General features: G+C 42.9%; 2 protein-coding genes across 5 annotated transcripts; both read right to left on the bottom strand.

Moving 5' to 3' along the window:
- Nucleotides 1-12: 12 nt before the first annotated feature.
- uckl1a (uridine-cytidine kinase 1-like 1a) lies at nt 13-10,697 on the bottom strand. Of its 3 annotated transcripts, none has more exons than XM_034591055.1 (15): nt 10,567-10,697; nt 6,145-6,332; nt 5,839-5,945; nt 5,412-5,582; nt 5,140-5,211; nt 4,846-5,035; nt 4,694-4,755; nt 4,336-4,352; nt 4,039-4,137; nt 3,873-3,966; nt 3,287-3,349; nt 3,076-3,198; nt 2,737-2,844; nt 2,253-2,409; nt 13-1,702 (listed from the first exon to the last, which is right to left on the bottom strand). In XM_034591055.1, exons 1-15 carry the CDS (start codon nt 10,653-10,655, stop codon nt 1,620-1,622), a joined length of 1,623 nt encoding a protein of 540 aa, XP_034446946.1. In that variant the 5' UTR covers nt 10,656-10,697; the 3' UTR covers nt 13-1,619. The 3 variants fall into 3 exon arrangements, 2 of the variants coding, with proteins under 2 accessions (XP_034446946.1, XP_034446947.1); XM_034591056.1 differs by lacking the exon at nt 10,567-10,697 and adding an exon at nt 8,216-8,578; XR_004614475.1 differs by lacking the exons at nt 13-1,702; nt 4,336-4,352 and having other exon boundaries at nt 2,268-2,409.
- Nucleotides 10,698-11,735: 1,038 nt separating this feature from the next.
- Nucleotides 11,736-21,424, bottom strand: samd10a (sterile alpha motif domain containing 10a). 2 transcript variants are annotated; one of them, XM_034589572.1, is made up of 5 exons: nt 20,894-21,424; nt 18,603-18,784; nt 13,578-13,746; nt 13,347-13,487; nt 11,736-12,124 (listed from the first exon to the last, which is right to left on the bottom strand). In XM_034589572.1, the coding sequence occupies exons 1-5, from the start codon at nt 20,904-20,906 to the stop codon at nt 12,099-12,101; spliced, it is 531 nt and encodes a 176-aa protein (XP_034445463.1). In that variant the 5' UTR covers nt 20,907-21,424; the 3' UTR covers nt 11,736-12,098. The 2 variants fall into 2 exon arrangements, with proteins under 2 accessions (XP_034445463.1, XP_034445464.1); XM_034589573.1 differs by having other exon boundaries at nt 11,736-12,121.
- Between the last annotated feature and the right edge of the window lie 2,366 nt (nt 21,425-23,790).

Raw genomic sequence — 23,790 nt, 5'->3', positions numbered from 1 at the left:
AGAGGCTCAAGGTTTTTTTTTACTGCTCAACGTGTAACCTGAAATGACATCGACATCTCCACCTTACATGTTTCTGACCGGGCGTCACCACAGTTGCAGTCTGCGTCAGCTCGTTTGGTGCAAACCCAAGAACCCAAGAACCACAGGGACGTTTCTATTTCTGCAAAAAAAATCCGCCTCTCGCCACATCACATCAGCATTATTTGAACTTGTGCAACAGAAGTGATGCAGGTGAGTCCGTGTGCGTTCCTACGTGGAGTCAAAGACACAGACTCCTCACACACTCTGAATCACAGAGACGCTAAGAGGGAGCTGTACTGACCCCTTCAGGCTTTAAGGTGCAGCAGAGAGGGAGGCAAGGTGGCCTGGGTCTGAACCTGAGAGTCAGAGGAGCATGGGAAAGAATCATGTGACAGTCCGTGACCTCCCACTGAGAATCACACCTCCCATGATCAGTTCATATATTTATAATGGCCGCACCTCATTTTTCCCAAAGGGTGTGGAACGAGGCAGTGAGCTCTGAAAACTAAACCCTGAATATAATCTCTCTGAATCCTTCTTCACACCCTGAATTTAAGATTTGCAATATGCTCACTGGGCGTTTTCCACAAGTGTTAACCTGTAAGAAGTCGATTATATTGAAAGTGATAGTTTCCCTTTTAAATATATGATAGTATAACATGTCTGACAACTATTTGACTGTGAGTTCATTATTTTAAAGTGTGATAGAGCCTCTGTCCACACTAATGCAAAATTGCAAATAAAAATTTCTGTTTCTGTGTAACAGCTTTGTGGTTTTATCGCCACCTAGTGGCTCGGCGTGCTTGTTGGAACGTTTGTGATCGTTTTTTGTGATTTTTGGACAAAGGTCATGTGGTCGGAGATTTCTTTTTAAAAAAACAAAAAGTGAAAGAAGTGAAAGCTTATGTTCAAAAAATATCCACAGTAGTGCAGACAAGGCCTGAGAACATTTTCATAAGCAGGTTGCACCAGCGATTCCTAAAACTTAAACACAGCGTCGTCGTACAGTAGCTCAAGTTCACTTCATATAGAAACATTACATTCAAGTTTCACAGATTTACACCATGTCAGCATGATGCTAGCTCAAAGCACACAGACAGAGCACATACACACTTTACTCGAGTCCTAACTAGTCACAATATTCCTTAAGTTTTAATGGTGCACCCTCATTGAATAAACCACTAACTAATACTTCCTGGATTTATGAAAAGAAAACCTGCTGCAAACCATATTCACTGTGAGTAAAGATGCAAGATATGACAGCTCCCAAAAGTGAAGCCAAAGCATCCACATCGCCATCTGGTGGTTGGCTGCAATATTCACAACTTCCACTTCTTTATTTACAGTCTATGGTGCAACTCAGTCCAGAATGAATTAATTTAGTGTATAAGCATATTGTTGTTGTTGCATTATTGTACCTCGAAGGTAATGGCACTGTTTGACCTGTGTGATCCTCTGAGAGCAAAACATCCCTCATGCGTACACAGTATAAAAGTTCCCGTACAGTGCACAGGAAAGTGAATGTGACTGCTGAGCAACGAGAGAAGTTTTCAAGTAGAGTTTGTATTTTCTTTCACGGAGGCTCACGGACGCTTGAGTCAGTGCGACGGCTGGTCTCCGTCCTCCTCATCGCTCCAGGTGTCCAACCCGTCCGTCCCAAAGTACCGGTCCCCAAAGTCCCCTAAAAACACACGACAGTGGGGGTCAGACACACTGTGTATGAAGAAAAAAATAAAAAAACATAACTAGAATACATAATAATTGATTTATGATTGATTCCCAAACAGAAGAATATATTTATATCACATGCTACATTAAATATTCATCTTAATGTAACTATCTGTGTCCACAGAGAAGAGACTGGTGGATCTGATATTGTGCCGTTTAGTCACAGAAGTGATCGAGAGGAGAGTTTGACTCGAGTCTGAAGTGACACAAGCATAAAATTAGAATCTGCTGAGACATGAAATGAAATCTGTCGGCTCGAAACACAGATGTTTGTTTTCTGTCAGCTGCGGAGAACACCCTGGTGATTTTTTATTTCCTGGATAAAACTAAAACAGTTGTGTAAGCTGAAAACCTCATGACTTGACTTTTATACAAAGTTCTTCCAAGGCTAAGAGACTTGAAACAGGCAAATTAGTTCCACTTCGGACAAACTGTGTGACAGATGTGCTCTGATTCTGCTGTGTAGTAAGTTAAAGAGTGAGTTTGAGCATCTGTTGTCTTACCGATACCAGGAATTACATGTAAATTATCGTCCAGACTCTTGTCCACAGCCGTGGTGATGATCTTCACCTTGGGGAAGGCGTAGGCTACAGAGTGAACCCCGAGCTCTGCCATCAACAGCGACACCAACATGATCTTCTCCTCTTGCACCTCGTGATCCTGCTCAGCCGCACACACACACACACACACACACACACACACACACACACACACACACACACACACACACACACACACACACACACACACACACACACACACACACACACACACACACACACACACACACACACACACACAGGGACAACTGTAAATACCTGCTTCATCATTATTATCATTATCAGGAGGATGATTAAAGCAGAAAGGGAAGAAATGATTTGACATTTCTCTCTGCAGAACAGGAGCTAATCAGCCGTCACCAGGACAGAACAAAGAGGTGAGGGCTCCTGTTCTTACTGACGAGTAATGATGTTAATCTGCACCCACCAACAGGACTCGGACTGCCATCATGGCAGCAGCGCCGGTGGACACTGTGCTGTCCATTAGGATGACATGATCTTCACTGATGTCTTTGGGCAGACGCAGGTAATGCAGCTGGCGAGGCCAGAGAGGAGGAGACAGGTTACCATGGTTACAAAATCAGGAAGGGTAGTTACCACGGAGACACATCATGTGGAAGAATGAAAAAAACAAAACAAGAAAAGAATCAAAACATTTTCATCTTTTATGTGGGATTGTGATTTTTTTAGTGTGAAACATGTAACACACATTAGCGTCTTGAGGACAGTAAAGATATTTAGCACCGAATGTGATCTTTTTATCTACCTCTGGTTCGCCTGAGTCGAGGTTGGTCTGGATGAGGATCTTGCCGATGCGGACGTCCTTGCACACGGCCCTCAGGGCGGGCTCCATGGTCTCTCCTGCCCGCAGGATGGACACACCGGTGATCTGTGGGGACGGACGTGATGACAAACACCCTGAGGACACACTCGACTGGGAGTTAACAAGACCTTGTAAAACAAAGAGCATCACTCACCCCTCTGCCGTTGTAGCTCCGGCCCTGGTACTCCTGGCCCTGTGGAGTCTGGACTACACACGCCTGTTAGCACAACAAAAGAGTTTTAACAGACTTAAACAAACACAATGCACATTTAACGGCTGACAGAAAAACTGTATCTGTTTTTTTTCCAGATTCTCCTGCTTCCTCCCACAGTATGATTGATTTCACGGATGGAAACTTCAGCTGTGTTTTTTGGGCTCAGGCGACACCTGAGAGAAAACTGCTAAACGCTGCTGATTTTGTCAATCTGCCATTTGGAGGAGAGCAGGGTTGGTACAGTTGGAGCATCAGAGCCTTTTCATTAAAAAGCTGACAGCTCCAGTTTTAAAACAATTAGATCAGCGAGACTAAACCACAACAGTCGAGTTAAGTGAAGCACATTAACGACCTGACAGAGGCTGTAAAACTCTGCGGAGCTGAGGGGGAACTGCAGACACACGTGATAATTACCTAAAATTAAGAAAACGTTTCACATAGTGAAGTGAGGTGGTGCAGGACGAGTTATGTGATCGATTTTTAACACAAAAACATTGATATTAACCAGGTAAACGTTCAAAAGTACCTGAGATGGTAGAAAAGTGAGAGAATGTTCTATCAGCAGCCGCATTAATCTCTTTGAGTAGAAGATGAACTCGTCTCGAGTGGTTTCCTGGTTCCTGCGGTAGAGCGAAAAAATAAAATGATGGAGCTGTTGCATGGACAGAAAGCTGCAGAGGAGCTCAGCTCACCTGATGATGGTGTGCAGGCCTCGGACCTGCGGCGTGCTCTCCAACACGCTGAGCGTCTGAGGCAGAGGCTGCGTCTGCTGAGCCGAGGCCAGCAGAGCCCTGAGGACAGAGGACGGCTTGTTCAGATCAACACGGATTCACTCGCTGGTCAAATGAGGCAGTTTGACTTTAATACGACGGAGAAGTATCACAGAGACCCAGTCAGTCAACTCAAAAGACGAAAAACCAGAGAGACCAGAGATACAATAAGAAAAACCAAAGTCACAGAAGGCAAAGTGAGAATGTGGATCAGCGTACCTGACACTGAGCTCACGCTGCATAAAGAGAAGGACAATACAATAGTCAGAAGAATTAAAGGATTGTAAATGATAAGGCTGCTGATATTTGTCATTGTTAATTCTTTATACTCCTGATTTAAGACTTAGCTCATGATATTTTAACATATCTAACTTTTTAAGGCTTTTTTATGACCCTGACGAAACCCTGTTACAATATGATCACCAGACTTTAAAGACAAAATTGTTTAACTGCAGAAGCTCTGATTTCAGGTTATTGGACAGTTTAGTGTTTCTCTTCCTGTCTGTGTGTTACGCCTTTCGGACACATGGTGGCGCCACCCTCCCTCCCCTGCACGGTCTGTGTTTCTGCCCCTCACCTCCTCCAGCTGGCTGTGAACATGCTGGACTATAAGATCGATGGCCACCATATTCCCTCCACCTGGTAGAGGAAGAACAATGAAACACACAGTGAGAGATGTTTGCTGCTGAGTTCTCCGTATATATGAAAAGTGAGGAAATCTCTTCTCGCCTCTTGGCACGACGATATCCGCCAGCCTCATGGTCGGCTCGATGTACTGCTCAAAGGCCGGCTTCACAAACTTGTTGTACTGCTTGATGACGCCTTCGATGTCCCGCCCGCGCTCTGTGATGTCCCTGCGGAGCCGGCGGACCAGTCGAATGTCCGAGTCTGTGTCCACAAAGATTTTCATATCCAGGAGCTGCAGGTGGGAAGAGCAAGAGCAATATTCACTCAAACAATCCCTGCTGATGAGGACTTAGCCCCACACAAGGATTTGTTCAAACAGAAAACACAACGGCTTACCTGAAGGAGCTCTTTGTCCGCGAAAGACATAATTCCTTCAAATATAATTACGCTGGCACCGTAAACATTTTTCTGCAGGAAGAGGAGGAAGAGGAGGAAGAGGAGAGTTCAAAGCAAGAACGCTGCAGCAGGAAGAGTCAGTTTTAAAAGATTAAAGCCGCAGAGTTTCACTTTGAGAAATTAGTTTATGAGGGAAAACATGTTTACGGAGGAAAAAGTGAACCCAGTTCAAATCATCACTGAGAAGTTTCTCCGCAGGAAGGAGAACTCACCCAGTCCTTCTGCCGTCCGTGCGTGTTGAAGTCGTACACCGGGATCTTCACACTCCGGCCTTGCTTCAGTTTCCTGAGGGTGGCCTCCAGCAGCTCGAAGTCAAACGCCCCGGGGTGATCGAAGTTGTAGTCGTTGCTCGCCGCCAGGGTCTGTTCCTCTGGAGATAGAACCTGGAACACGCAGCAGGTTCACGCTCAGGTTCACAGGGACGTTGTTGATAAAGAAGGTTTGAAGAATTCAAAGGGGAAGTTTGACATTTTGGGGAAAACTTGGTTATGACCACAGCAGCTCAATGTAATGGGTTCTTCCCTGACCCATATGGCATCCTTCCAGCAGGTTTCATGGTTGCTGATGGTTTTAGCATAATCCAGCTAACAACCAAACAAACCTGGTGGAAGTAAAAAGACAGAGAACTGTGACTCTCACCTTGTAGAAAGAGTCCATAGACAACAGCACGACCCACGGCACATCCAGAGCCTCGATGATCTTATTGGCCACGGTGGTCTTTCCTGAGGCGCTGCCCCCACACAAGCCTGCAGAGCCACGAGAGACACACGTTTCAAAGGCCCATTACGTTTGCTTTTCAGGGTGCATCTAATAGGAAGTGTGCACGTGCGCTTGCAGTAAGGTGTTCATGGGTGAAATAAGGATGTGAGGGCAGCTTCTGCAGCTCAACTGGAAGGGAGTGAAAGAAACTGTGAGTAAAACCAGTAAAACCAGTGAGTGTCCTACCGATGACAAAGGCGTCTTTTGACTGAGCTCCGTGCTCGTCATACCAGGGAGGTCGGCCGGCGGTGTAGATGGTGCGTGTGCTTGTGCGCAGCAGAGGAGGCTCCGTTGTGCTGAGGGAGGTGGTGCTCTTCCTGCGAGGGGCCCCGGGGGGGGGCAGCAGCCGGTCCAACGAGTCCTCCCCACTGCCACTGCAGGAAAAACACAGCAAACAGCAGGACAGGTTACAGCCTGATGTCCCACAGCCTGAGAGTCCCACAGCCTGAGAGTCCCACAGCCTGATGTCCCAGAGCCTAAAGTCCCACAGCCTGAGAGTCCCACAGCCTGAAGTCCCAGAGCCTGAAGTCCCACAGCCTGAGAGTCCCACAGCCTGAAGTCCCACAGCCTGAGAGTCCCACAGCCTGATGTCCCCCAGCCTGATGTCCCACAACCTGATGTCCCACAGCCTGATGTCCCCCAGCCTGATGTCCCACAGCCTGAAGTCCCCCAACCTGAACTCCCACAGCCTGAACTCCCACAGCCTGAGAGTCCCACAGCCTAAAGTCCCACAGCCTAAAGTCCCACAGCCTGAAGTCCCACAGTCTAAAGTCCCACAGCCTAAAGTCCCACAGTCTGATGTCCCACAGCCTAAAGTCCCACAGCCTGAAGTCCCACAGCCTGAGAGTCCCACAGCCTAAAGTCCCACAGCCTGATGTCCCACAGCCTGAAGTCCCACAGCCTAAAGTCCCACAGCCTAAAGTCCCACAGCCTGAAGTCCCACAGCCTAAAGTCCCACAGCCTAAAGTCCCACAGCCTGAGAGTCCCAGAGCCTGATGTCCCACAGCCTGAAATCCCACAGCCTGAAGTCCCCCAGCCTGAGAGTCCCACAGCCTAAAGTCCCACAGCCTGATGTCCCACAGCCTGATGTCCCACAGCCTAAAGTCCCACAGCCTGAAGTCCCACAGCCTGAGAGTCCCACAGCCTAAAGTCCCACAGCCTGATGTCCCACAGCCTAAAGTCCCACAGCCTAAAGTCCCACAGCCTGAAGTCCCACAACCTAAAGTCCCACAGCCTGAAGTCCCACAGCCTGACGTCCCACAGCCTGATGTCCCACAGCCTGATGTCCCACAGCCTGAAGTCCCACATTATTATTATTATTATTATTATTATTATTATTATTATTATTATTATACTATTCTATATTTACTCCACTACATGTATCTTTCAAGATTCTAGATTCTAAACCCAGGAAATATGACACAAAGCAGAGAATAAAACCATTTTAAGTCAATTATCAATAGATTTATCAGAAACTGTTTTAATAGCTGATTGATTGATTGATTGTGTTTATGGCAAATATTTCATGGTTTCTGCCTCAACATTAATGCATGAATACTTATGTGTATGTGTGTGTGTATATATATAATATTTCTCTGTATTTCATACTTTTATGACTCAAACATTTCCCTGATAACACATGAAAATGTAAATGTGCTGTCATACTTGTTCATCTTCTTCCTGTTTCCTTCACAGAGTCGAAGCTGCTGTTTAATTCTCGGACCTGCTCATCACAGTGTTGATGACTGTAATTAAGATCTGACTCACACCACTGTTTACTACAGAAGATATAAAAGTCAGCTCAGCTTTTTGCGTCACACCCTCTGGAGACACATTCAGGGACTCTGCTCCCGCCGGCTGTAATTAGTAACTCTGCTCGTTCACACGATACACGACGACTACAAATACGCACACAAAACCAGACAAACCGTAAATGGGAGGGAGGGAGGGAGGGAGGGAGGGGGGGGGGGGGCTGATGACTGTTTTGCATTTTGCAGTCTCAAAATGTTTGTTCAGTGATGACACACTACAGAGAAAACCTCTGAGGCAGTGTTGTACAAATACAACACTGCACAAATCCCTGCAAGCATAACCCACATCCTGCACTTCCTCTGACCTCTATGCAAACCCTGTTTAGAGACTATTTAGGGCAAACACGCGCACACACACACACGCGCACATCCACAGTGTGTGTGTCTGTGTGTGCACTGTGCACTGAGAGAGAACAACAACAACAACACAAACAGTCCGATCCTACCTGCAGTCTGACCTCAGCGACCAGCAGCCAGAGATCCTGGCTCCTGTGCCGTCCAGCAGAGTCATGTCTGCTTCGGACGACAACCTCCTACCGTCCAGCTCGCCTGTCACCGTGGCAACCTCGCCCCAAACAACAGCCCTCAGTAATAACACCGAGCGAAAGCGGCGCACGTGTGCAAATTACAGCTGCTTCTGCCTAAACTCTCTGCGGAGGCCAAACAATCGAAACAAATCTGACTTCTTCTCTCCTCTCCACGCGTCCTCCTCTTCTGCCCGTCTACCTCTGTCTCCCTGTGTGTGTTCATGTGTGTGTGTGGGACAAACACTAAGAGGATCACTGCAACACTGACAGCAAAGAGCTGCTTGGCTGGTATTAATAGATGCTCCTGTAATCAGAAAGAGGATGGAAGTCTTCAGCCACACACACACACACACACACACACACACACACACACACACACACACACACACACACACACACACACACACACACACACACACACACACACACACACACACACACACACACACACACACACACACTGTGTTCTTAGTTAAACAGGTGACGGAGCCGAGAAAACTGTGGAAAATGTCGCTTGTCTACTTTTTTCCTTGTTATTCAGTTTAGAACGACATGAAAAACAAAAGCATCACATCAGAGAAGCTGGAATCATTTGGTGATTGACATTAACATTTGATATTGTTGCTTGAAAAAATAACCTAAACTTTTAATCCTTATTAAATCATATTTGAATAGTATTAAAAATACAGTTGAAATTGGACAAAGACTAATTCTTTACTCAATAATCACTTTAAAGCTCTGAAGAGGACGAATCAGAGACGTGTTCTTGTTTGAGCCGAGTGAAATTTCAGTTTTTAACACTAATTACTGTTGTACAAGTCTAAGCCAATTGAAGCCATATTTATTTATACAGGCTTGAAATAGCTTTACAATCTGTAGAATATACAAAACTCTGCATCCTTAAATCCTCACTTTAAACTCCGAGTGTCAGAGTGTTTCAGGACAAACCTGCAGCAGATGTAACTTTTCATAAAGTACAGACAAACAACGACAGACAAGAAGAAGCACTGAGGTTTTTTACTTAAGATAAAAACAGCAGCTTCTCCTTTTCTAAAACTGCTCCGTTATAAATAAAGGTCCTGAATGGAAAACCTTACTCAAGTAGTATTTTTCAAGGTAAAATAACAAACATGACCTGATTCTCAAATGAGACAGTTTGCTGCTTTGAGTTATTTTATTGTAAACTGAAGATATTTGAGTTTAAACATTTGCTCAGATACTGAAATTTGGCATTTGTCATCATTTTCTGACATTTTAAATAATCAGTATTGAAAATAATCATTCGTTGTAGCTCGAGCTTAATCTATAACAATGCATCATATGTGTGACGTAAAATATTAATCTAGTGGAGTAGAAGTACTTTAAGAAGTGCTTGAGTACAATAGTCCTGTTTGCTAACTAAGTACTGGATTTAAGAATGGTTTTGAAGTACTTGTACTTTAGTATCTCCATTTCCTGCTTCTTTAAACTTCTACTACACATCTCACAGAGGAATATTAACGACATTTACTAAAACTGTAGTTACTTTGTAGAAATGAATAATACAGACAAAAGCCATGAAGCATTTTTATATATTCATTGATCCAATAAGTCCCAAACTACAACATTTAATTATTGCATATAAATATATATATATTAGATATATAACACTGAGTACATATAATGGAATATTCTATAGTGTTACTTTTACTTGAATATTACACACTTAAGCACATAAATATACTTCTATCACAACTGAACATGAATAAAAGGAGGATGGATGAGTCATCATATTTAACAGAAATTTAAGGGTCGAAAATACAACTTTTACACATTTTAGGCTACTTTGAATTATTCTATATAGTTACTGTATAAAGAATAAGATGTATCTTAACAGATTGAAAACTGTAAATATTGGTGTTTTTATTTCACATTGTTTGAATTTGATTTGGATAATCTCGTGGTTTCTCGTTCGCGTGACGCAACAACATCAGCTGCTTCCTTGGACCTGCGCGGTTTGACGCATGGATGAATCTGCATCCGCCGTCCAGTCCCAACATGAAACACACCGACTTTACGCCTCATGCTATTGTTATCATTATTATTATCATTATTATTATAGTTATTAATATTAGAGAAGAGACCTGTCACATGGACTCAGTGTTTGCAGCTGACAGGACTCGGTGTGTCAGCGGCACAGCATCAACACGCTGCTGCCGCGGAGTCAATAGAAAGGATCTCTACAGGGAATCGAACCCAAACACATGTTACAATCATCCCCAGCATCAAACCTGTCCGAGCGGGACGACATTATTCTCCCGAACTCCGTTTCCATGGGGATCCCGCGACCTCGGAGCCGGCATCTGCCGGTCAGAGCCATGGACGATTCCTGGTTACCGGAGCGGAGGGATTGTGGGTAATGTAGTTCAAACATCACGTGTCCCCACCGCCTCTGTGAAGGGGGAAACTGTGGAAGCTCATTTCCGCCAGTGAGAGGGAAAAAAACTGATGGATGCAAAATCAAAATGATGAGTTTAAAAAGTCAGATTTATGATAGTAAATCAGATTAAGAGATTGAGGAGGAATAAACGTGATAGTGAATTAAAAGTATGAGATTAAAAAATCGTAATTATGATGTAAAATCAAATTATGACGTTAAAAGCTGATAATTATAAAATAGAAAATCTGAATTATGAGATTAAGAAGTCATAATTACGATAGCAAATCAAATTAAGAGACTAAAAAGTTTGTTATTATGAGACTGTAAATCAAAATTGTGAGATTAAAATGTCCTAATTATGAGATAGCAAATCAAAATGATGAGATTAGAGTCATAACTGCGACAGTAAATCAAATAGAGATTAAAAAGTCATTATTTTGAGAAAGATGTATGAACTCCTTTGCCTTTAACACGTGAACATCGCAGCAGGAGATTCTCGGCTCGGACACGTTCACAACAAGAGAGCTGGAGCAGCAGGACGTACAGAATCGTCCCCGCTGCAGAGATCACGTGTTTTTTGATTAAAGAACATAAAGAACACAGATTTATCGTCAGAAGCTCTTTTGACATCTTCATCTGTGTCTTCTACGTGTATCTCACCACTGAGATTTGTATCCTTTGTTTCTTTTTGCCTTTGTTGTGTGTTAGAAACATCATCAAAAGCAGCTTCTGTCATTTCAAGATATGAGGTCATTATTTTGAGTTACTACGTCATTGTTTTGAGTTGGGTAGTCCTTCGTTTTAAATTCATTATACATTTTTTAAGTTTTAAAGTTTGTCATTATAGGGTTAGGGGTTAGGGTTAGCCTACCCCCTAACCCTACTTACAGAATTTTAAAGTGGCAGAAATGGGCTTCCATATATTCCACACATTTCTGACCTCTGAGAGAGAATTTGCCAAAATAAAACCAATAAAAATAAAGGCATTGATGTTTTTATTTATTTATTTGTCCTTTTTTCTGACATTTAAAAAAGTTTCAAGGAGAGAGAGAGCGAGAGAGAGACACAGAGAGAGAGAGAGAGAGAGAGAGAGAGAGAGAGAGAGAGAGAGAGAGAGAGAGAGAGAGAGGATTAGTCACTGTATTCAACCACAGAGAAGAGAGATAAATTGACGAAACAGATTGTCATGGTGCTTTTTTCCTCCACAGCTCCCAGTCCGTCCATGAGGATGACGTCTGCTCGTCGTGCACACGGTGAATGAAAAGCCTCCGACTTCCGTTTCATATAAAAGTCAGGATGTCACTCGAGTGTGATTCACAGTTGAGTTTTTTTGTTTCCATATATCCAGTAAATCCACAGCGTCCCCTCCGTCCAGCCGTCAGACTATGATATCTTTCCAAAGGAACCTGCATGAGAGAGAAAACATTAATAAAAAAAAAGCAGTTCAGCACAAGTTCTCCTACTGTAAATCTGTCCTGCTGGTTTAGTATCATCTCCTCTGAAGCTCACTAATTAACAGACTGGAGCTGAAGTCAAGATTTAACTTCATTTCTGTCTTTCTGAAAACATGAAACATGCTCCTGTGGGTGACTCGGTGCATGCTCAGATAAATCATCATTAATTAGAGCAGCTTCTGTACGAGACTGAAACCTTGATGTCAGCTTTGTGGGCAAGAAAAAAAACTAGAAATGTTCCGATACCAGCGTTGAAAATGCGTCAGATACTGCGGGCGAAGCAGGGTCGGACATCGCAGAGTATGCAAATCTGTGTACTGATCCAATTCCAACCTCTTTTAAGAATATTAGTTTCACCCAGATGAAACTGCAATTTTCTTTTTCAAGAATTTACTTCATCTTGCTCGCTTAAAAACAGCAGCTGCACCGAAACTGCCACCGGCAAGTAAACGTTTTTTCAGAGCGGCCGAGAAGAAGCGTCAGCAATGTCAAGCATTTCACCCTCGGAATGTCCCACAGGTTAAATGTTGATGTGACCACATACAAGACTGACGTGTTTGTCTTTGTGTTCTTCACAGGGTTCAACCTGAACCATACAACAATGATAGTAATCATCACTTTACAGGTATAGGAGCGTTCAGCTGTTAAAATAGGTTATAAAAGTTTCCAGACGCAAATGCACTGGCGTCGGATCGGTACTCGGTATCGGCCAATACGCAAAATCGGGATGAGGAAGGTAAAACTTGGATTGGAACTTCTCTAGAGAAAACTACAGCTCGATGAAACTTGGTTACATCTATATCCTGAAAAGTCACCATCACTCTCTTCTAAATTTGTTCATCACCAACTCCAGTTTTCAGTTCAGGTTTTCTGCAGGAATAGACGGAGGTTATGAGCTGAAAGAAGTTTGGCTCTGCTCAGTTACAGCGGACACCAGGGAAGTTACGAATCCCAGCTGAGAAATAATCCAACATATAACCACCCGACTGTGATTTTACACTTTTCTACAAGTTAAACAAAAAGATCGAACCAGAGCCAGACAAGCTGTTTGCAGCCTGAAGCTCTATATCCACTGTACAGACCTGATAGTGGATATATTTCCCAAAAACGCTGAACTATACCTCAAAAGGAAAGGTTTGTGAATAGAGTGGTAGAAAATGTGAACACACACGCTCACCTCTGCTGAGCAGCTGCAGGTTGCGTCCCTCCTCCTGCACCTGAAGCTGCAGCACCTGTTGCAGCAGCTCCTGTCGAAGCGTCTCCTGAACTAAACCCATCCTCTCCAGCTTCTCCCCGTTCAGACGCAACAACGCGCGGCCTGTGGGGGGGTGAAAGCAGAGGGTTTACATTAGTAATTCTCCCTCCTTGTCCCTTTGTGTGTTCTTGTAGGATATCTTAGCCGTGTGACCTGTGATGGCGTGGTGGGAGAAGGCCTCCACGTAGGTCAGGTAGTTGTGAGGACAGTGCTTCTTCAGCCATTTGCAAACGTCTTGCTGTGACCAGAGCACGACGGGGCGGATCAGGTTCGGCTGTGTTGGGCTCGTGTGATAAATCCCATAATTGTCACTGGAACGGTACTGAAATAAGAGAAAAGGTTGGACATGTGTTAAAGGAACAGTGTTTGTGACTTAATGCATCGTTTTATTAAAGCTCGTAAGGTTTCAGCAGGAAAGCTTTAGATGTTAGAACTTAAATGGACGGTGTTTATATGATGCTTTTCAAGTATCAACCATTCACTGGGCTTAACAGTGAAAGTCCCATTCTCACTTTCATATTCATACGTCCTTCTATACACAGAGGTTTCTCTATCCCAACCATCAGGCACAATTTGGGGATGTCCATAGATCCCAGACAAAAAATGAGGACTTTTGAATATTTAATTTATGGAATGAAGGAGAGTTGCAGGGGGAGTTATAAGCTCCACTAAAGTTCATGGACATTGGTTCAGTAATCCACAAACAACAATGAAAACATTAGCTTCTTGAACTCAGCTTTCACGGTACATTTGACATGAGAACCACCCGGGTTGAAACATTGCACATTAAAAAACACTTGATGATGTAAATTTCCTTCAACGACGCCTATGTATGATGATGATTCAGACACGTACATGATTCATATGCAGATACATGAACGCAGGAACAGGTTTCAAACTCATTAAAGCACACGGGGACGGCCGCGACCATATGTGCACGTAGATCAAACACTGCATTAAGGGACAGCAGCAGCAGCAGCAGCAGCAGCAGCACAGACACAGGAGCGTGTAGGGAGCTGTGATCCTGAGATGCAGCTCTTTAATCTTAAAGATGTACAGGATGTAAAACGGTGGAGGAGAAATCAAACTTGGCTTTTGATCAGTCAATCAGTTTAAAAAATTCAGAGTTTCTCAGACAGTTTGATATGTGAAATAATACTGATGACGTATCTCTAACGAGCAACATGTTCCTGTTTGGTTCTAAGAATCTTCTCTGTACACAGATCCATGTTTTAATACGCTCATATGTTCAAGTGAGGAAGATGAGGCTCATTGAGTTAATTACTTTATTCAGACATCTTCATCGGACATCTGTGCAGAAGATTAGTCTTCATCAAACCAGAAGGGCTCTCAGAGAGCACACACCTCTGCCAAGGCTCAACAGTTCCCATTTGAAACCACAACATCTAGATCCAGTTAGTTTAGATCTGCACCAAGTTTCACAAGATTCATAAACATCAGTCTCCACAACCAACCTGTTTGTTTTATCATCGAAATCCGTGAATTATGCTCCAAGAAATCAAGGAAAATGTTGAAAAACAACCTTGCAAATTTTAAAGAAGGTTGATTTTTGCACAATCTTGCATAGAAAACCGACGGGTGAATGAAAATTGTGTTCATAATCCTAAAAACATCTTCATAGTCACACTTATACCTGAAACCTGTAATTAAATCTAATTTCCCATGACCAGAGCTGGTCATGGGAAACCCCGGCACAAGTGTTAAATATCAAATCTAATGTTTCTCTATCAACAAGTAAATCCTGAATACTCAAACAGCGTGAACAGAAATACCCCCAGACAAAGACTCATTCATTAACAATGTGTGGGTTCCTTTTCATATTAAATGAAAAACGTTTGTCTCTTGACAGACGTCCAAACCACCGTGGTCACAGAGTTTTATTAAAGTTTTTGCTTTATATCTTTGGACTTGAAGAACAAAGCATTTCAGCTCCGTGAAGCGCTCCAGTTTTTGTCGTAAACAGTATTTATCACTTCACACTGACGTAACACTCCGACTATGGAACTTGACTAATGGAAGGTGTTTCCTAACATCTTGCTCTGCAGCCATCACAGCCTCTATGTGAATGTTTTGATTTCTAAAAAGCGCAACACATATATTATGAATTCCTACATGTTTAATATGGTGCAAACATTTTCCTCATTTCATCAATAATAAATTATTAGCACCGTGTCGAACGGGTGTAAAACTGTGGGGGACTAATCGAACTCTTTCATCAGTCAGGCAGTTTTTTTTTTAATTCAGCGAGTTCTGAGTTTTTCAGTTTTTCTCAGACTGCACTGTCCCCCAAATCCCCTCTGTCCCCACTTGTGCTGCAGGCAACGATTTTCATTATTAATTAATATGCAATTATTTTGCCGATGAAGCGATTCATTGTTTTGTTGATGTCCAGATGTCAGAAAACTATGAAAAATGGCAATCGCAATTTCCTGAAGCCCCGAAGTGACGTCTTCAAATCACTTTTGTTTTGTCTGAACAATGGTTAAAAAAAACAAAACAGCCCATTCAGTTAAATATGTAATAAGACGGAGAAAAGCAGAACACTATGCAGAAGCTGAAATTAAGGAATGTTCTTACGTGAACAATGACTTTCATGACAAAGAGATAACGAAAACGTGTCTTTAAACGATTACGGAAAGTATTGTGTGGTTCTGTGTCTATAGTGGCAGTGGCTGGATAAATGATGGAGGTATTCATGTGACTGAGAGACAATGTAATGAGTGTTTACTGTTTCTTACATACACATGGTATGGTAGAGAGGAGGGAGAGTGGAGGAGGGGACGAGAGTTTCACGCTGAGCAGAGGAAGACGGTAAAATACACATGTTCCACATCCTCCGAACACACGTCTCTGATTAAGTTTAAGTTCCTCAAGACAAAAATAAACCGACCACGGCGTTATGTGCATCCAAAAGGATTGAAAGCAAACAAACAAACGCATTGTGCACAAGTCCGTTATCAGCCCGGCCCAGTTCTATGTCTGCAGCTTTGGCTTCAGCTCATAACCGTCTTTCAAGAGCCTTTCATGGGGTGAAGACAAAGGCACGGACTCTCCGACTTGTTACCAAGGGCTTTAAATGAGGCCATTTTTACAATAAAAAAATGGATCCTCGCTGAATGTAGGGAGCAGACAATGCTGCATCAGATAAGAAAAATCATTATCAAGAGAAAGATTGAATTTAAACTGAGGCAGAATCACGGCTGGAAGGGACGACGCTTCACATTAAGAGATTTATTTAAAAAAAAAAAAAAAAAAGGCTTTGCATAATGTTTATTAACACAACAACCACCGACTGTATCAAACTAGATTCTGTCTCCCTCTGCTCTCAGAAGGAGAAACACTGTGGTGCTGCAGTGTAAAGTGGTGAATGACCTGTGCTATTGAAGTCATGCTAAAAGGCTGTTAGTGCCCACCGACCCGCTGGGCCAGAGCAGCGTCCATTCTCTGCTCACAAAGTGACCATTTGCATCAGAGGACGGTGACTGGCCACATTAAGCAGAGCTTCTTCTTTCAGACGTTTCCATACAGACGTCTGAAAGGTTTTTATGTTGATAAGACGACGAGGAAAAGATTTGCTTTCATTAGTGAGCATTAGATTTGTTATTTTGCTGATAATGAAATGGAAAGTTGAAAACAAGGAACAGAAGCGTCTTGTTGTTGTGAGCCTCTAATGATCTGTTGTTACTCGTAATGCACCAACGATAGTGACTATGACAAATTTATTTTTCAGTTATTTGGAATCAATCCAAGAAAAGATTTGTTCAAACCAAACGGTTATTTCTGTGATTCCAGTGTTTGAAGTCGAGCTGAATTTGAGACGTCTTCACTTTTTGTGAATTGAAAGATAAACTACTGCAGCTTTTGTGATTTGTTTTTGCATTTCTCACATTATTGTAGAAAGAAGAAACAGCCTTTGCATGCAGCTTCTCGTTATTGTGTATGTGCTGCGCAATACTCGACCCAAGATGCATCAGTGCATCTCGGGTCAATCGCTGCTGACCTCGACTTGAACTGAAGCATGGACTGAAGTAACCTACTTTTATGTGTGAATTGCACAATAACAAGTTTATCTCATATTGAGACCAGACAAAAATGATATTATTTGGTGAAACGTCTTCATGCACATGCAGCTACCAGGCTTCGTTTTAAGTCTCTAAGAACTAGCTAACAACATCAGCACTGTAGCTGCTCTCTCTGAGGTTTCTGTGTTGTGTCCAGATTTAAAAGGACAAAACCCTCACACTCGAGGGTTAAAGGACAGAGGATTTCGCACCTTGTTCAGCCCTGTGAGGCTAAATGTGATCTGTGAAAGCTATAGTTTCTCTTTCTTACTAACTTTAACATTGTTTCCCAATAGATGTGTTTTTAACTGTCTTTCTTTCATGGGTTAATGTCTGACCAGGTTATTTAAACTCACAGTAACTAGTCCTCTAACCTCACCAATCTGTATGATTTAATCACAACATTGAGTAACCTAGGATGTAATTGAATTACACGAAATGGACGAAGCATCAGCTCCTGTGGGGGCTGTTGGAATTTAACTTACATGAGAAACAACTTCTCCTGCCACAGATATATTGAATCAACCGAATGACCAGTGCTGTACAAGAGGCTCCCTGTGCCGGGACGCCACACCTCACCCCATTCAGTTCAGATTTCAGTGGAGTCAAGTTGCGTTTGATTGGCTGGAGCGAGAGCTTCAAGGGAGCATCCAGAAAACCAACAGTACAGTCTTCTTCTCAGCTACAAGACTCGACATTCTCAGTTGGTAACGACGGTTTTGATGAAGCAAACACATCCTGATTTCAATCCATCATCTAAATCGCTTTTACTTTATACTTTCCTATTAACCTAGCCCCCAAATTGCATGTCTTAGGGCTATGAGAGGAAGCTGCAGTCCCAACTGGGATTTAAACCAGGAACCTTCTTCTTGCTTATTTCTAAAGCAAATATAAATCTGATTCCACTTTGAACTCGAGTGATTTTACTGTTACAACAAATCACAGCCAGAGTTTTATTGATTATAATCTGATCCTGTCAGTTTGTTTTGTGAAATCTTAGGTGAAAAAAAGAGAAAACTTGGAGGTTGTCACACTTCATCAGTCGATGATCTAAACGTGCTGCTTGACGAGTTGAGGTCATGAAGGGGTTCAGTACCTGCAGGGCCTCAGTGCCCGGCTGCTGCAGCAGCTTCACCGTCCTGCCCCCTGCTGTTTTCTGTCCACGTCCTTCATGCCAGGTGAGGTTCCCACCTGTCCGCCGACTCAGCTGGTGCTTGAAGTCCTCGGACAGAGCCCTGTACTCCACAGCTGGCCTGCAGAAACTGAAACTGGATGCCGCTGGAGAGATAAAAGGAGGAGGAGTAGTGATTACAGAGCTGCACCTGAATGCAACTACTGACAAACCTGAAAACAGCGTCAAGTGCTGCTCTGCAAAATCCTCCCTAACTCTGCATGACTCGAAAACAAACTCCAACGCACCTTGACAGCTTGTCATTCAGGGATGATTAAGTCATTAGGTCGCATTGAGTTGCTGCTCTGACAAAACCGAGGAGGCATGAGGCAACGCTCAAGGTTCTCTAAGCCTGGACAAGCTCCGGGGTAATTCCTGTATATCAGTGGTCAGGTGTGAGTATTTGTATGTGCAGTCTTGCAGGCGAGGAATGTCAGAGCTGTGAGACGAGCCATTTCTTCATCATTACGAGGAGGCCTGTAGGCAAACATCCAAGCCCTCTCAACAGCAGGTGGCTTCCCAACATCCAGTAATTAAAGAAAGTGTGCAACTACAGTAAACATGCTGTTACTGGCACAGACTCGGCATGTTACTGGCAGGAGGCCACGGGTCATTACTGATTCATGTGCCAGATTGGAAGGATTTTCTCGCTGCGTCGGAGCCATGTGGGCACATGTGTGTGTGCGTTAACGTGCACCCTCAATAGACTATCTTAAATTGACTAAGAGAATCTGAAAGGAGGACAGAACCGGAGAGAGTGTCGTGGGGTTTGAGGGTTTGAGGAGATCAAAAGAGCGTCTTTCGGTGTTTCTCTCTTTGTGCCGTTTCCTTTCTGCCATGCAACACCTCCCACTGAGCAGTGGAGCAAATCAGAGCCCTGCAATCATCAAGGCAAACCGGCAGCATCACATTGTTATGAATAAAACTCTATGTGCTCTTTTAGGTTCTTTGAGGTGTGACTCCAACACTGTGTGCGTATGAACCTTCATTCACAGCTTTATTACTCCCCCCAGGCTGCGGCTGTAAACACAAATGTGCTGCTTTCACTGATTAAATACAGATAATTAAGAACATTTGTCAGACTTTGCTTTTTCCCTCTAGTTTTACTATGGGAGGGAAAAATTCCTCGTTAACTACCACACACGTATAAACTGCAACCGCCGCACAGAAAAACACTTTCATTGACTAAAATCACACTAAACTGTGAAGAGTTTCCTCAGTGTTTAGTTTCGTTGGTATTTCTGACACAAAAGCGACACAGAAAGTGACAGTTTCCTGTCGGAGGCTGCCGCCACGCAACATAATGCGATGGAGCGACAGGGTGAAAAGGATCCTCATCATGGAGTAAATCACAGCTGAGACTGAACAGCTTTGCTCAAAGATAGTCACCATTCACACAGAGCTCCAACCCCGATGCTGTTTTTAATTTCCTCCATCTTATTTGGTTACTTTACTTACTATCAGAAATGTGTACGTGTCACCAACCTTCACCTGGATTGTCCCACTTTACATTTTAGGCGAATGGATTCAGAATAAAATAAAAGATGCGACAATCAGATTAAAAAAGGTTTTGAATGGAAACTTTAGGATTCCTGGCGAATAAAAAACTGACCACAGCAGCACTGAGACCTGTCAGGGGACAGTATGTTCATCTTCTCGTGTGCTGTCGGTTTACGTGTGGAATTAAAAAACAACAACACACAAACTACACTCCAACCTTCACCTAGATGATCCTACGTTTTTGCAGAAGCGTATTGATTTAGAATAAAGTATTAAAATGGTTTTAAAGGGGAACTTAAGGATTCCTGACACCATCAAACTGGTGATGCTGGCTTCGTCCAGTGAGCTGTCCGTTTCAGCACCAGGTCATTGTCCATCAGCCCCCCCCCCTCATTGTATCCTCATTAAAACCTAATTAATTAATGACCCTCATACATATCTTGTGATGTTTCTTCTTTCTAATTGTTTAAGCAGATTTACTGATGTAGTTCTCAGCTGCAGATGTGATGTTTGGATCTTGGATAAATCTTAAATGATGGTTTCCAGGCGACAGCAGGAGCTTTGTGACCAGATTCAAATCACAGTCACACCTGACAAACCGGTCCCACAAGTGTGGAGCTGAACGAACCAACTCAGACGTGGCTTCAACTTGAAGTTGCCATTTCCTTTATAGAGAAAAAAGCTCCACATTGTTAATAGCGCGTAAAGCTGCCTACCGTCCACAGCCATGGTGTTTCAGTGGCGGGGTGAATCTACTCCAAGTCTCCCATCGCCTCCGGAGCTGCTGCTGCGGGTCCTGCGCCCTCTTCCTCCTCCTCCTCCTCCTCTTCCTCTGTGCTGTTTAAAACTTTGAGTGAGGTGTGGATGAAGGACCGACGCTCCTCATCCTCCCGGGGAAAAGCCTCAAAAAGCTTAAGATCCGACCGCGCACGGTGTCCTCTCCGCCGCTGGAGGAGTGTGAAGTAGTTGGGAGACATACAGGCGCGCGCCCCCGAGCAGCTGACGGACTGGTTCCACGAGCTCAAGCGGGCGCGCGTCTGAGTGCATGCATGCCAGCCTGTGTGTTATTTTTTTTTTTATCTGTGTCGTGAGAATCGGACGCGCGGCTCCTTCTCAAGAGCCCGCATGAGCGCAGCGAGCTCAAAGTGCAGCCCCGGGCCCTGTAATTAACGCAGCAGCAGCAAGTGGAGAGTGAAAAACAGCCGGATGAAAAGGCTTCTCATCGCTGCAGCGGCCAACAGGAGGAACTCCCCTGCGCCTCCGTCTGAGAGAAAGGAGGCTCTGTGCGCGCCGGTGGGCAGAGGGCCCATCGCAGAGGAGGCCCCTCTATGTGGGGTTTGTCCAGAGGAGCTGCAGGACAGAGGGGCAGATATCAGAGAGCACTGTCCCTGCTCACACCTGCCCCCCCCAAAGTCACTCCACTGATCCAACGTGGTCTGAGAGTGAAGGAGAGATGATGATGCTGAGCTTCACAGCAACAAACATCACAACTCAGATCATTTCAAATAACAGCAATGATTGTTCCATTCCCTTCTATTTCCTGTGTGTAATTCACAAGCTGAGTTTATTTCTTGTTTGGCACAGATGCTCTATCATCTTATCAGCTTGTTTTAACATACGAATGGATGCACATTCCCTTGGGATCAAATATTATATTAAAGTATTTATCTATCGTATCGTATCCATCCTATCGTGCAATATTGTCTCTAGTGTATCAGATCCACCATATGATATCTTATCACATCTATCGTATCTTTCTTATCATATCTATTTGTATCTAATGTACTATATCTGTATCTATCATTTTGTATTTTATTGTATCTATCATATATTATCGTATGTATCATATTGCATGTTATTGTATCTATCTCATCGTATCACATCTAATCGTATCTATCATATTGTACATGTACTATTGTATCTTATCGTATCGATTGTATTGTAACTATTGTATCGTATCCATCTTATCTTATTGTAACTGTGTCTATCCATCCATCTATCTGCTTGAATCTCTACACACCAACTTAATATGTGAGATCATTTATTAAATGTTTTTGAAGTAAAAATAAGTAAATGTAACTCCTGCTGAACACAAACATTATACATCAGCCTTTGTTTAAAAGTGAATGCACTGTTTTTATATTTCATTTAGTAAATTAGGTTGTCGCTTTCTTGAATGTCTGCTTGACATTTGCATCCAGAAATCATAACGTTGCTGAAATAACATTTTCAGTGCATTAACATTTACAGAAAGGATCAAAAATATAACCTGAGGACTTTGTTGTTAATGTTTTACACTTTTTACCCTTTAGGCCACCATTTTTCTTTTTGAAAGACTTTATTCATATGACTTTATGACTTTATGAATATAAATACATAAAAAGGCCTAAAAATCGAGGGCAAACTGCAACTTGTTTATTCACTGCTACAAGCCAAGAGCTTTAGGGAATAGCCCTGGGATTGCCCCTAAAGGATCCAGACTAAAATAAATGTTGTGGTTCTCATCTGTATGTTCATAAATATTTCAGCCTTTTATATCACGCTGCTCTGGTTTTCAAAAGTTTGGTTCAAATCAACAAAAAGAAAAGGCTAAAAACAAAACTCCATGAAGAATCTGACACAGCAGCTGCTTGTGTTATCAAATGGAACCAGCGGGCGATTTCTTCCCCCTCGTCCAGACTAAAAGAGGATTGTGCTCCTGAGACAGGCCACTGGGATGAAAGTGTGATGATGACAGCAGATTAGAAACATAAAGGTAGTAAAGGTAAATATGAAACAGAGCTGTGTGTGGTGCTCGATAAGAGAGAGAGAGGTGGGGGTGTGCAGGCTTCCTGGTGAGCACAGATTGAACGCTGGGATATTTGCATACTTTTTGACTCCAGGCTTGACGACCTTGACTACCTGCAGTTTTCCAGACTCAAATGAGTTGACTGTGACCTTGACCACTGGAATCTTATCAGTTCGTCTTTGAGTGCTCAAAATTGAAAGGAATTCCCTAAAGGCAGACTTGAGCAGTAATGTTCAAGAGGCCCAAAACAACTGGCCTATAATTTCAGAGATTTAAAGATTCTCAAGACCTTAATGATATAACTTTGCTTTAAATTTAACAATTTACAGACATTACTATTATGGGTTAAAATGCAGATTGTCTAAAATGATTCTCATACAAAAAAGCTGCAGAAATTCTAATTGTTTTAAAACATCAAATATAACACAATTATATTTAAAGGCTTAAAAAATACACATGTGTACAAAATACAATGCTCAATCTGCCTTGGATTAAATTAAATCACTTTTTACTTTCTTTCTGAGAGTAAAATGAAAATATCGATACAAACGGTGTTGGACGAAGCTTCCAGTTGCTTTACTTTACTTAGAAGTCACTTAAAAGTCCAGCATTTAGAATATTATTTCAGTAAGTGCACTTTACAATACTATTCAAAATAGAATAAGCAACTTGCAGCTGAATGCCTATTCCAACCAGTCTGTGTCATTTGTCATCATAACTGTATAAACTCTTGAAGTTACGGCCAAAAACATATGAAGTAATGTAAATCCTTATGGACGTACATCAGTTCATCCTTGATTCATCACTTTCATTTCAAGACATGAC

Source organism: Hippoglossus hippoglossus, chromosome 7 (genome assembly GCF_009819705.1).
Source record: "Hippoglossus hippoglossus isolate fHipHip1 chromosome 7, fHipHip1.pri, whole genome shotgun sequence".
Taxonomy (NCBI): domain Eukaryota; kingdom Metazoa; phylum Chordata; class Actinopteri; order Pleuronectiformes; family Pleuronectidae; genus Hippoglossus; species Hippoglossus hippoglossus.
The sequence above is the reverse complement of the archived record's forward strand: the minus strand, read 5'-3'. Positions and strand labels throughout refer to the sequence as shown.

Bases quoted from the DNA above. Each gene is read 5' to 3' on its own strand.
- samd10a (XM_034589572.1), bottom strand. The intron at 13,747-18,602 runs GTACTGAACCCC...CTCTTATTTCAG, and splicing joins CGGGCACTGAGGCCCTGCAG to TACCGTTCCAGTGACAATTA. The intron at 13,488-13,577 runs GTCACACGGCTA...ACCCCCCCACAG, and splicing joins CTCCCACCACGCCATCACAG to GCCGCGCGTTGTTGCGTCTG.
- uckl1a (XM_034591055.1), bottom strand. From the start codon at position 10,655: ATGGCTCTGACCGGCAGATGCCGGCTCCGAGGTCGCGGGATCCCCATG. The intron at 5,036-5,139 runs GTAAGCCGTTGT...TCCCACCTGCAG, and splicing joins CGGACAAAGAGCTCCTTCAG to CTCCTGGATATGAAAATCTT. The intron at 3,350-3,872 runs GTACTTTTGAAC...TTGTGCTAACAG, and splicing joins TCACTTTTCTACCATCTCAG to GCGTGTGTAGTCCAGACTCC.